This window comes from Heterodontus francisci, chromosome 23, assembly GCF_036365525.1.
Source record: "Heterodontus francisci isolate sHetFra1 chromosome 23, sHetFra1.hap1, whole genome shotgun sequence".
Classification (NCBI taxonomy): domain Eukaryota; kingdom Metazoa; phylum Chordata; class Chondrichthyes; order Heterodontiformes; family Heterodontidae; genus Heterodontus; species Heterodontus francisci.
This window is the reverse complement of record NC_090393.1, coordinates 19089033-19102391: the sequence shown is the minus strand read 5'-3', so window position 1 is coordinate 19102391 and position 13359 is coordinate 19089033. Positions and strand designations below refer to the sequence as shown.

General features: G+C 42.6%; 1 protein-coding gene across 4 annotated transcripts in view; it reads right to left on the bottom strand.

The window, feature by feature from the left end:
• The window catches only part of mapkapk5 (MAPK activated protein kinase 5), a 111296-nt gene that overhangs the window by 83705 nt on the left and 14232 nt on the right, over positions 1 to 13359 (bottom strand). For all 4 annotated transcript variants that reach the window (XR_010977232.1, XM_068054812.1, XM_068054813.1 and 1 more), the window contains exon 2: positions 8350 to 8423. Coding sequence is in view for 3 of the 4 variants with exons in the window: in XM_068054812.1 (XP_067910913.1) it covers positions 8350 to 8423 (74 nt within the window). In the remaining variant the exon portion in view is untranslated. The remainder of the gene's footprint in view (positions 1 to 8349; positions 8424 to 13359) is intronic.

Genomic DNA, 13359 nt, shown 5'->3' with positions numbered 1-13359 from the left:
TGAGAGAGAGAGACAGAGAGAGAGAGAGACAGAGAGAGAGAGAGACAGAGAGAGAGAGAGACAGAGACAGAGAGAGACAGAGAGAGACAGAGAGAGAGAGAGACAGAGAGAGACAGAGACAGAGACAGAGACAGAGACAGAGACAGAGACAGAGAGAGAGAGAGACAGAGAGAGAGACAGAGAGAGAGACAGAGACAGAGAGAGAGAGAGAGACAGAGAGAGAGACAGAGAGAGAGACAGAGAGAGAGACAGAGAGAGAGACAGAGAGAGAGACAGAGAGAGAGACAGAGAGAGAGACAGAGAGAGAGACAGAGAGAGAGACAGAGAGAGAGACAGAGAGAGAGACAGAGACAGAATTAGAATTAGAATTAGAATATTACAGCGCAGTACAGGCCCTTCGGCCCTCGATGTTGCGCCGATCATCTGACCTACACTATTCCATTTACATCCATATGTCTATCCAATGACCACTTAAATGCCCTTAAAGTTGGCGAGTCTACTACTGTTGCAGGCAGGGCGTTCCACGCCCCTACTACTCTCTGCGTAAAGAAACTACCTCTGACATCTGTCCTATATCTTTCACCCCTCAACTTAAAGCTATGTCCCCTCGTGTTTGCCATCCTCATCCGAGGAAAAAGACTCTCACTATCCACCCTATCTAACCCTCTGATTATCTTGTATGTCTCTATTAAGTCACCTCTCCTCCTCCTTCTCTCTAACGAAAACAACCCCAAGTCCCTCAGCCTTTCCTCGTAAGACCTTCCTTCCATACCAGGCAACATCCTAGTAAATCTCCTCTGCACCCCTTTCCAAAGCTTCGACATCCTTCCTATAATGCGGTGACCAGAACTGCACGCAATACTCCAGGTGCGGCCTCACCAGAGTTTTGTACAGCTGCATCATGACCCCGTGGCTCTGAAACTCGATCCCCCTACTAATAAAGGCTAACACACCATATGCCTTCTTAACAGCCCTATTAACCTGGGTAGCAACTTTCAGGGATTTATGTACCTGGATACCAAGATCTCTCTGCTCATCTACACTACCAAGAATCTTCCCATTAGCCCAGTACTCTGCATTGCTGTTACTCCTTCCAAAGTGAATCACCTCACACTTCTCCGCATTAAACTCCATTTGCCATCTCTCAGCCCAGCTCTGCAGCCTATCTATGTCCCTCTGTACCCTACAACACCCTTCGACACTATCCACAACTCCACCGACCTTCGTGTCATCCGCAAATTTACTAACCCACCCTTCTACACCCTCATCCAGGTCGTTTATAAAAATGACAAACAGCAGTGGCCCCAAAACAGAACCTTGCGGTACACCACTAGTAACTAAACTCCAGGATGAACATTTGCCATCAACCACCACCCTCTGTCTTCTTTCAGCTAGCCAATTTCTGATCCAAAGCTCTAAATCACCTTCAACCCCATACTTGCGTATTTTCTGCAATAGCCTACCGTGGGGAACCTTATCAAACGCCTTACTGAAATCCATATACACCACATCCACGGCTTTACCCTCATCCACCTGTTTGGTCACCTTCTCGAAAAACTCAATAAGGTTTGTGAGGCACGACCTACCTTTCACAAAACCGTGCTGACTATCGCAAATGAACTTATTCTTTTCAAGATGATTATAAATCCTGTCTCTTATAACCTTTTCCAACATTTTACCCACAACCGAAGTAAGGCTCACAGGTCTATAATTACCAGGGCTGTCTCTACTCCCCTTCTTGAACAAGGGGACAACATTTGCTATCCTCCAGTCCTCCGGCACTACTCCTGTCGACAATGACTTGAGAGAGACAGAGAGAGAGAGAGAGAGAGAGAGAGAGAGAGAGAGAGACAGAGAGAGAGAGACAGAGAGAGAGAGAGACAGAGAGAGAGAGAGACAGAGAGAGAGAGAGACAGAGAGAGAGAGAGACAGAGAGAGAGAGAGACAGAGAGACAGAGAGCAGAGACAGAGAGACAGAGAGACAGAGAGAGACAGAGAGAGACAGAGAGAGACAGAGAGAGACAGAGAGAGACAGAGAGAGACAGAGAGAGACAGAGAGAGACAGAGAGAGACAGAGAGAGACAGAGAGAGACAGAGAGAGACAGAGAGAGAGACAGAGAGAGACAGAGAGAGACAGAGAGAGACAGAGAGAGACAGAGAGAGACAGAGAGAGACAGAGAGAGACAGAGAGAGACAGAGAGACAGAGAGAGACAGAGAGACAGAGAGAGACAGAGAGAGAGACAGAGAGAGAGACAGAGAGAGAGACAGAGAGAGAGACAGAGAGAGAGACAGAGAGAGAGACAGAGAGAGAGACAGAGAGAGAGACAGAGAGAGAGACAGAGAGAGAGACAGAGAGAGAGACAGAGAGAGAGACAGAGAGAGAGACAGAGAGAGAGACAGAGAGAGAGACAGAGAGAGAGAGAGAGACAGAGAGAGAGAGAGACAGAGAGAGAGACAGAGAGAGAGACAGAGAGAGAGAGACAGAGAGAGAGACAGAGAGAGAGACAGAGAGAGAGACAGAGAGAGAGACAGACACAAAGTCTTCTCCTTTGGTCTTCAACTTGCAGTCTATTCCCTTTCTGTGAGACACAAGTCAAAAAACCCCAGTTTTACCAGTAGGTAGGTCATGTGACAATCTGTTTGAAACAGCAGCTTCTGGGAGGGTTGTTGATTTCAAAGCTTTCCAGACACACTCAGTGGGGGGTGGAGTTCTGGCTCCTACACAGTCAAAGGATGTTGATCACCACTATTGACAAAACCCATTTTGCTAACTGAATCATCGAGCACTCCTATGATTTCTCTTTTCAACGGTCTCGCAGTGCATCTTTGTCTTCTCAGAATGCAAATGTGTAACCACGTTTTCAGCTGGTCACTTCTTTTTTTTTTAAAAACACGTTCTTTGCAATGACCAATAAAAAAGTTTCAAGTAGTGCCCTAAATGACAAAATTTAATATGTTTCTTCTTGGCAGGCCTGGTTTCCGTCACATCTCATTTACACAGCATCACTTAATAGTCAACATTACCTACGACGACTCCAATGTGAATAATTAAAACGGGTGTGGTTCTGTAAAGTGCAAATTAAATTCATCATTCATTCAGTGGGTTCAGGTAATGTGGATGATCTAGGTATAACTGCCTCAGACCCAATTTTCAATGCTGGTTTAAAAATGGAATAGCTTCAATACAAGGCTCAGGTATGAAATCAGCAATAAAAACAAAGTGCTGGAAATACTCAGCAGGTCTGGCAGCATCTGTGGAGAGAGAAGCAGAGTTAATGTTTCAGGTCAGTGACCTTTCATCAGAACTGGAATCAGCATCCTTCCCTGGAAACTAGTACTGTTTTATTCTATCTTTCCTCAAAAATGGCCAACTCTACAGAGTGTTCTTTTCTTCCTTCTAAAAGCCACAAACTTGTAAAATGCAATCTTGAAATCACCCAACCATTAATTCTTGATTTTTTTCAACCTTATCGGAATTCTATTGGAATATGCCAGAGCTAACTTGAACTAGTTATCTGGTAATCACCTCCTCTTGTCAATGATGCATCATAGGTGAAATTTGTACTCAACCCTGACTATCAAACAAAAAAGTTCCAAAACTACAGCTTATAGTGGGGCACTGTTCAAATACAGTTGTTTTAATCAGCTTCAAGGTACAGTTTACTAAGTGAGATACATTTCAGTGAATCTCTTGAGTCACGTATGTGCTCAGTTAGAGCATTTATAACAAAATAAATATTTGTTTTGCAGCTTTTCCCCAGGAAACAGGATGAATGAAGAATATCTCAAATGTCCTGTTTATTTTACAAGAACATAAGAAACAGGAGCAAGAGTAGGCCTTTGGCCCTTTGAGCCTGCTTTGTCATTCAGCAAGATCAAGATTCAACAAGATAATCAAGCACAACAAACTTGTCTGCTTTATCATATTGCCAGATCCAGGTCAAAAATCTGCTCCTAGGCTTTAGCAAACACAACCTTGAAAGACTCGCAGATGCAGCTACATTGGTTAAATCTGTAAGATTACCCAAAGCTTTAAGCCCCAGATGAGGAAGGGTCCAGACTGAACTTCCAGTTAACCGATTTCTGCCAAGGTGGCTACATTTGGGGCGGCACAGTGGCGCAGTGGTTAGCACCGCAGCCTCACAGCTCCAGCGACCCGGGTTCAATTCTGGGTACTGCCTGTGTGGAGTTTGCAAGTTCTCCCTGTGTCTGCGTGGGTTTCCTCCGGGTGCTCCGGTTTCCTCCCACATGCCAAAGACTTGCAGGTTGATAGGTTAATTGGCCCTTATAAATTGCCCCTAGTAAAGGTAGGTGGTAGGGAAATATAGGGACAGGTGGGGATGTGGTAGGAATATGGGATTAGTGTAGGATTAGTATAAATGGGTGGTTGATGGTTGGCACAGACTCGGTGGGCCGAAGGGCCTGTTTCAGTGCTGTATCTCTAAACAAATTGGACTCAGCACACCTCAACTAAGGAAGACTGGGGAAAGTCAGTCACTGTATCTACTCCTTATTACTAGCCAAGGTCTCCTTCTGGGATGTATGCACACCTGGGAGTTGGAAAGAGCAGAACAGACTCAGTTGTAATGTGCCATGTCACCACACCCATAATCAAACAGCCTTCCAACAATCACTATCTAGGCTAACACGTGAAAGATAGGCACTTACTTGGGCATTGGTTTTTTCTTCAGTTCCAGTCCCAAGAGCACTTTCAAGAGCAAAGGGAATAAAACTGGGTCTGGGGGAAAAATGAAAGTCTACCATGGATGACTTATCCTTGATTTTTTTGACTCACTTGTGAAAGAGGTACTGTTATGATCAGGTGAGGAAGGGGTCACAGGCTCCCCTTTCGCCCCCTTCTCTGGTTTGACCGCAACAAGGTTTATCCTCTTTTTTAAACAGTGATTGAACTTACCACCTCAGCTGAGCAGAAGCTCCTGTTCCTCTAATATAATTGCAAAAGAACCGGACAGGTTTTCTTGAGTTTAAACAAGAAAGATGTAAGTTTATTATCCTCAACACTCTAAACTGGTTAAAATTACTAAAATACGCTGTGCATCCAGACTCACATTCACACAAATAGTTCACAGAGGGAAACAGAATTGGGTGGTTGGTGTAGAGCCTGAAAGAAATGGAATTTAAATACAGTTCAGCAGTCCCAGAGCTCTTAGTTGAAACTGTAGTTCTGACACCCTCACTGGGCCATGTGCACGGTTCCGGCTTGCTTCTCAGGCTCCAGAAGGCAGAAGAGGGGGTTTTGACCCTTGTATCGAAGTTGTTGGTTGTGGTGGGCTGTAGACTTGGCTTTACAGCTGCAGCTGAGGCTTTTCTGGATCTTTACTGCAGAGGGAGGAGGATGCTCTCTTGATGGCTTACAGTTACAGTTTGCTGTGAGTCACAACTCAATATCCCAGAGTTACACAAGCAGTCACATGACATGACTACCTCTGTGTTTTAATGAGGTTCTTCTGGAAAGTTCTCAGATTCACAGCTCTCCTCTCAAGCTCTCCAGTCACACTTGGTGGGGGTGTTGGCTCTTTTAGAGTCAATGGGTGTTGATAGCTCGATAGCCACATTGATAAGGCCATCTCAGGTAATTAAATCAGAGAGCACCCCATTATTTTGGCTAGGTGAGTCAATCATGTTTGTCTCCTGTCTGCTCTGTTGTTGATTCATGTGCAAATTTCTGTGGCCATCTTGGCTGCTAGCTTTTCTTTTTAAAAAGTTATTTGTAACAATTTCCAGTAAAAGTCTCAGGCAAAGTTCCAATCGATGAAATTAATATTTCCCTTTTGGCATTTTCATAACATGTACCAAGTGCCTAACTTGTACTTAGCATTAATGCAGACCTCATTGATTAAGAATGGAAATGAAAGCTCGTGAACCCAAGGTGAGGCAAGGCACGAGGTTACACCAGTGAGTCCCCATGCACTAAGTGACTGGAGACCTGATCAGCTTTGTAAATATTTCACTACAGAATCCCCACAATGTTTTGAAAGCTGCAAAAGGAAATTTAGGACTCAAGTTGTCTAACCAGCCACAGTAACTGTAGAGTAGACCAACAGGATTGTACAATGCATTCTACCCAACTCTCAATAAAACAGGAAATGATTAAACATAGCACTTGCAACAAAAATGAGCTTTTAATCTAAGATTTAGCAAGATATTAGTATTTTTAATTTGGTCATAGTAGATAAGAATTCAAGTGATTCAATCAAATACTTGGCCTTTTCTGAACTGAACAGTTATATAAATTCACTTGATCCAAGTTGCTTTTTGAAGTATTTGTCAAATCAGTCATTTAAATTGCATCAGCTGTGGATCAGTTGGTGGTGTACTCGCCTCTGAGTCGGAGGCTCTCTCCAGGACTTGAGCACAAAAATTAGGACCAACACTCCAGTAAAGTACTGACTGAGGGAATGAGCGAAGGTGCCATCGTTCAGATGAAATGTTAAACTGAGGTCTGCCTTCTCAGGTGGACATAAAGATTCCATGACACTAATTTGAAGAGGAGCAGGAGAGTTACCCTCCGATATCCTGGCCAATATTTATCCTTCAATCAACATCACAAAATAAACAGATTATCTGGTCATCATCACATTGCTGTTTGTGGGAGCTTGCTGTGTGCAAATTGGCTACCGCATTTCCTACAACACTGACTACATTTCAAAGAGTGCTTCATTGACTTGGGATGTCCCGAACCATGAAAGGCACTATATAAATGAGAGTCTTTTACAAAAAAACTGAAGCCTTTTGCGGGGGGGCGGGAAGGAAGAGAGAGAGACTTCCATAGATAATGGGAAAAAGGCACTAAAGCCCAAGTCAGACTAGTGTAGTGTTATTCTGCCACCTTCCAAAGATTGGGACAAATACAGTGGTTGACACTACTCAATCCCTAGGCATGCTGCAAACTTACCTAGGCATCTACAGAAGTGAAATCACTTTCACTGAGAAATAGGAAGCTACAAAAGTAATCCAAATACCTGGATCACCAAAAACAGCAGTAATTTCCTCTAATCAGGCATGTTAGTTGCCCACATCACTGCAAAATTTTCAATCATGACTTCAGCTCTCTGACAGCTTAGTGAGTGAAGGAAATACCCAATGTAGTAGAGAACCACATAGACCAGAAGATCGCAGGTTTAATTCTCAGGTTGTGTTGAGTTAGCTAATTGCATCTTAAATAAATTGCAGCTGCAGCACTAGAAATGGCCTCAGTAATCACATCTGGTTGGTTGTTGATTAGGGAGTCAAAGAGGACTGAGCGTCATTCTGCATCCAGCAGAGTGTGAAACAAATATTCTCATTACTGCTAACAAAGCATCCTTGTAGTCTAGAGATATATAGTGTAGTCTATTTAATATCTGAGATTTCAAAATATTAGGACAGAGAAGGTAAATAAAGTACTGAAGTCAGTCCCAGGATCTCATCCAGTGAATGCATATCTGTGCAAATCTCAACACACAGAAATATTACTATGGAACAGGGTAGCTGGAGGGGGAGGGGGAGGGGGGGAGGGGGAGGGGGGAGGGGGAAAACAGAGGAAAGTCCCCTACCTGATCTAAAACTGAACTGCATTGCAATATTCCCTGTGAGTTTAGCTGGGTTAGCACTTATTCAGTTTTTCTAGAGTACGATAGAAATCCCTCAAATATATGTTGGATGCAAATTTCATTGAAATCAACTGAGTATTTCTTCATAAAGCTGCAGTAATGGCACAATGGTTCTTAATCCTCTGTGCGAGTACTAATAGCATGGATTGCATGAACAGCTGCGGTTGGCACAAAAGAGAATCAAGATCCTCACATATTATACATTAGAAATAGCTCAAGTAATGAAAGGAAGGAACCCAGACTAATAAATTAGTGCTACCAGACTGCATTTTAAATGAAGCTTGAAGAATTTCAGTGATCTGGCAAACACCATATTCAATATTCTCAGTGGACTTCTACCCCATATGTTTCAAAAGATTTGACAAACCTCTTGCTCATTCAATTGTCCAGTTGTTATATGAAAGGTGTTAATTAAATGCAAATAGTTGCATCTCAAACTAGTCACACAAGCACCACCAGTGACAGACACGCACCATCAGCAAGACAAGATTAATACACAACACCTCAGGGTGCCTTCCACAGTCAAGGGGCAACTATGAAAATGTCTCATAGTGTTCATTATCTTATCAAAATCCTATTACAAAATGTCTACAGTGTGCTGGGTACAAACTTCAGATATTATGCTTTACTGAAATTCTAAAGAAACTGCTATAATGTCAGGTGAACTCTGATCCAGTCTGCAATCCCCAAAAGACGTGAACAATGAAAAATTGTATCTGCATTTGTTTCCCTTACCGTACAGGCCCGCTGATCCCAGCTCCCAGCTTCTGAGTCCAGTTAATTGCGTACTCATCTAATATGGAAGATTCCTGTTAAGGGAAAATACAGCATCAACAGAGGATTTAACCCTAGGTCACAGAGGCTGGAAAGATTTTCCCAGATCAGCTTTAGTCTATAATTTACACATATTTCAGTTACATTGTTCATGAGTCAGTATTTAAAAATGACAGGTGTGCCAAAGTATATAGCTCACAATGTATTATAAATCGATCACCTATGGCATTGCTTATGGTGAAAAATGATCAGAGCTGTAACTGTTTCCCCCATTTTCTTATTTTTTGTGTTACAAGGTTGTCCACCCCCTCTGTCTCTTTTCTTGCCCTTTCCTTCCTCTTAATGGTCAGTACACATTTTTCTCCATGCAATATTGATATTCTGTACAACTCTTTATCCTAGTTTCTATTTTAATCTTAAAACTCTCCTCCCCTCAGTGTCCTGTCTTGTGCCTTCAATTTTCTTTATCAATGTACTCAATCTGCATTTTTTACCTTTAACCCCCAGTGTCTAATAAATTGGTATGCAACATTGATCATGTTATACACAGGAAGAGGCTGCCAGAGAGGTGCTGCAACTTGGAACACTGAGACAGATGGTGGGGGGGTGGGGGGTGGGGGATAAGCTGCATGAATGCAATGGATCGGGCTTGAGTTTGTAGTGTTGGAGGGAGGGTATTACATCTTAGGTGTCTGGATCTCGGAGTAATCAAGAACTATTGGGCAGGGAGTGCCAGAGTTTGGGAACACCTGGCACAACAGCTGTCTAAAATCTCAGCTGCAGCAGCATGTAAAAGCAAAGAGTGGATGACTAAATTACGACAGCCTGGGCTCATGGGATAGGCTGAGGGTTCTGGTGCCTGGGAGTATTTGAGGGAGTAGGAGCACTAAAGGAGGAGTCTGGAAACTGGGAACATTCAGAAAGTTGAGGATCTGGAAGAATTATGGGGATATTGAGGATGTGGGAGCACGGCAGGAGCGGAACCGGGGGGGAGGGGGGGGGGGGAATAATCGAAAAGTGACATCAGAGTGACGTCACAATCAACAGCAAAAGCAGAGAAGAAGCGACCTGTTTGGTGAGTAACTGGTAAGTGATTACGGTCCATTCTAATCCCAAGATTAAAATAGTAAAGTGGTAAGCTTAACAAAATATGTTAAAAAAATATAATAAATAATTGAAGAATCTAAGAGTGAATCAACAGATAAGGCGAGAGGTTACAAAAATAATAAAAGGACACAACTAAAGATTCTGCATCTGAATGCACGTAGCATTCGAAACAGAACAGATGAACTGAGAGCGCAAATAGAAATAAATAAGTACAATCGGATAGCCATTAGAGACATGGCTGCAGGACGACATAGATTGGGACCTGAATATTAGAATTAGAACATTACAGCGCAGTACAGGCCCTTCGGCCCTCGATGTTGCGCCGACCTGTGAAACCATCTGACCTACACGATTCCATTTTCATCCATATGTCTATCCAATGACCACTTAAATGCCCTTAAAGTTGGCGAGTCTACTACTGTTGCAGGCAGGGCGTTCCATGCCCCTACTACTCTCTGAGTAAAGAAACTACCTCTGACATCTGTCCTATATCTATCACCCCTCAACTTATTGAAGGGTGCATGGCATTTAGAAAGGACAGGAAGCTATGAAAAGGTGGAGGGGTAGCTCTGTTAATTAACAATGGTATTAGTGCAATAGAGAGGGATGACCCAAGTTCAGGAAACCAGGATGTGGAAGTAGTTAGGGTAGAGATGAAAAATCCTAAAGGCAAGAAGTCACTTGTGGGAGCGGTGTAAAGGCCACCTAGCATTAACCACACTGTAGGACAGGGTATAAAGGAAGAAATAATGGCAGCTTGTCAGAAAGGTACAGCGATAATTGTGGGGCATTTTAACCTACATATAGATTGGAAAAATCAGATGGGCAGAGGTAGCCTAGATGAGGAGTACATAGAACGTTTTCCAGATAATTTCTTGGAATAATACGCTCTGGAGCTAACCAGAGAGCAGGCTATACTAGACCTGGTATTGTGCCATGAGATAGGATTAATTAATGACCTCATAGTTAAGGCACTCCTAGGTAGCAGCGATCATAATATGATTGAATTTTACATTCAGTTTGAGGGAGAGAAGAGTGGGCCCCAAGACTAGTATTTTAAAGTTAAATAAGGGAAATTATGAGGGCATGAAAGCAGAGCTAGCAAAAGTGAACTGGCGAATCAGGTTAAGGGATAGGTCAATAGAGACGCAGTGGCAGAAATTTAAGGGGATATTTCAGAATACACAATAGATACATTTCAACGAGAAAGAAAAATTCCAAGGGTGGAAGCTGCCATCCGTGGTTTACTAAAACAGTTAAAGATAGTATGAAACTTAAAGAAAAAGCCTATAATTGCGCAAAGATGGAAGGCAGGTCAGAAGATTGGACAGAATATTAAAAAAACAGCAAAGAATGACTAAAAGATTGATAAGGAAGGTAAAATTAGAGTACAAGAGAAAGCTATCTAGAAATATAAAGACAGATAGTAAGAGTTTCTATAGATATTTAAAAATGAAGAGAGTTAACAAAGTGAGCATTGGTCGTATAAAAAGTGAGCCTGGGGAATAAATAATGGATAATAAAGAGACGGCAGATGAATTGAACAGATATTTTGCATCGGTCTTCACTATTGAGGATACAAGTAACACCCCAATATTAGCTGTAAGTCAGGAAATGGAAGGGAGAGAGGAACTCAAGAAAATTACAATCACCAGGGAAGTGGTACTGAACAAATTGTTGAAGCTGCGGGCTGAAAAGTGCCCGGGTCCTGATGGACTTCATCCTAGGGTATTAAAAGAAGTGGCGAGTGAGATAGTTGATGCGTTGGTTTTAATTTTCCAAAATTCCCTAGATTCAGGGAAGGTTCCGTTAGATTGGAAAATAGCAAATATAACTCCTTTTTCAAAAAGGGAGGGACAGAAAGCTGGAAACTACGGGCTGGTTAGCTTAACATCTGTTTTAGGGAAAATATTAAAAACTATTAAAAGATGTTATAGCAGGGCATTTCGAAAAATTCAAGGTAATCAGGCAGAGTCAACATGGGTTTTGTGAAAGGGAAATCATGTTTAACCAATTTATTAGAGTTCTTTGAGGGAGTTACATGTACTGTGGATTATACTTAGATTTCCAGAAGGCATTTGATAAGGTGCCACATCAAAGGTTGTTGCAGAAAATAAAATCTCATGGTGTAGGGGGTAACATATTGGCATGGATAGAAGATTGGCTAGCTAACAGGAAACAGAGTAGGCATAATTGGGTCACTTTCTGGTTGGCAAGCTGTAACGAATGGTGTGCCACAGGGATCTGTGCTGGGGCCTCAACTTTTTTCAATTTATATAAATGACTTAGATGAAGGAATTGAAAGTATGGTTGCTAAATTTGCTGATGACACAAAGATAGGTAGGAAAGTAATGTGAAGAGGACATAAGGAGGCTACAAAGGGATATAGATAGGTGAAGTTAGTGGGCAAAGACATGGCAAATGGAGTATAACGTGGGAAAGTGGGAAATTGTCCACTTTGGCAGGAAGAATAAAAAAAAAGTATATTATCTAAATGATGAGAAATTGCAGAGCTCTGAGATTCAGCGGGACCTGAGTGTCCTACTGCATGAATTGCAAAAGGTTAGTATTCAGGTAAAGCACATAATTAGTAAAGCTAATAGAATGTTATTTTTTTATCTCAAGGGGGAATTGAATACAAAAGTAGGGAGACTATGCTTCAACTATACAGGGCATTGGTGAGACTACATCTAGAGTACTGTGTACAGTATTGGTCTCCTTATTTAAAGAAGGATGTAAATGTGTTGGAGGCAGCATAGAGACGGTTTACTAGACTGATACCTGGAATGGGTGGGGCTGTCTTATGAGGACAGGTTAGGTTTGTACTCGCTGGAATTTAGAAGAGGTGACCTGATTGAAACATAAAAGATCCTGAGGGGTCTTGACAGGGTGGATGTGGAAAAAAATTTTCCCCTTGTGGGAGAATCGAGAACTAGGGGGTCACTCTTTAAAAGGGGTCGCCCATTTAAGACAGAGATGAGAAGAAATTTTTTCTCTGAGGGTCGCGAGTCTTCGGAATTCTCTTCCTCGAAAGGCAGTGGAAGCAGAATCTTTGAATGTTTTTAAGGCAGTAGATAGATTCTCGATAAGCAGGTGGGTGGAAGGTTATCAGGGGTAAGTGGAAATGTGGAGTAATCAGTTCAGCCATGAACATATTGAATGGCGAAGCAGGCTTGAAGGGCCAAGTGGCCTACTCCTGCTCCTCATTCCTATGTTCGGATCAGACAGTGATGAAGTCAGATCAGTGGAAGTAGTAGCGGTATGGAAGAAGTGGAAGGGACTATAGAAGTGCTGGGCGTATCTGCATTGGAATGACAGTGAATTCAGAGAACTGAGGCAGAGATTGGGACTGGAAATGCTGAAGGGAGCATGGAGGAGAGAGAGGGGGCTGGGTCCACTGAAGAGAGAAGTGGGGGGGAGATGGTGGAATCAGTCCAGGCCACACGTCTGGACCCCAAGTATCAGCCCAAGAACAATTCAGAAGTACTATTACTTTTCCTCTTTCCTTCCTTTGGTCTCTTCCACTTTTCCTCCTCTCTGTCTGCTGTCACAAAAATATACTATGTTGAATGATTTTTTTTTTTAATCCACTGACTGGAAACCTTAATATTAAACTGGCGGAGACAAACCACTCAAACCTTGCAAGCTTCCAATTCTGCTGATAACTGTGATCAACAAAGCATATCCCCTGCTGCAGACTGTAGTGTTCAATGTTTAATTGATGTGTTTGATTGTGTTAGTCTGTTCATCGATTGATGTTCAATGTGCTTAACGGTGCAGCTAGGGAGTAGGGAGAAGGTTCCCGAAATAACAGCCAGAGACCCCCTTGACGGAAATCAGTCGTACTGCTGCCTTCCAGTGAAC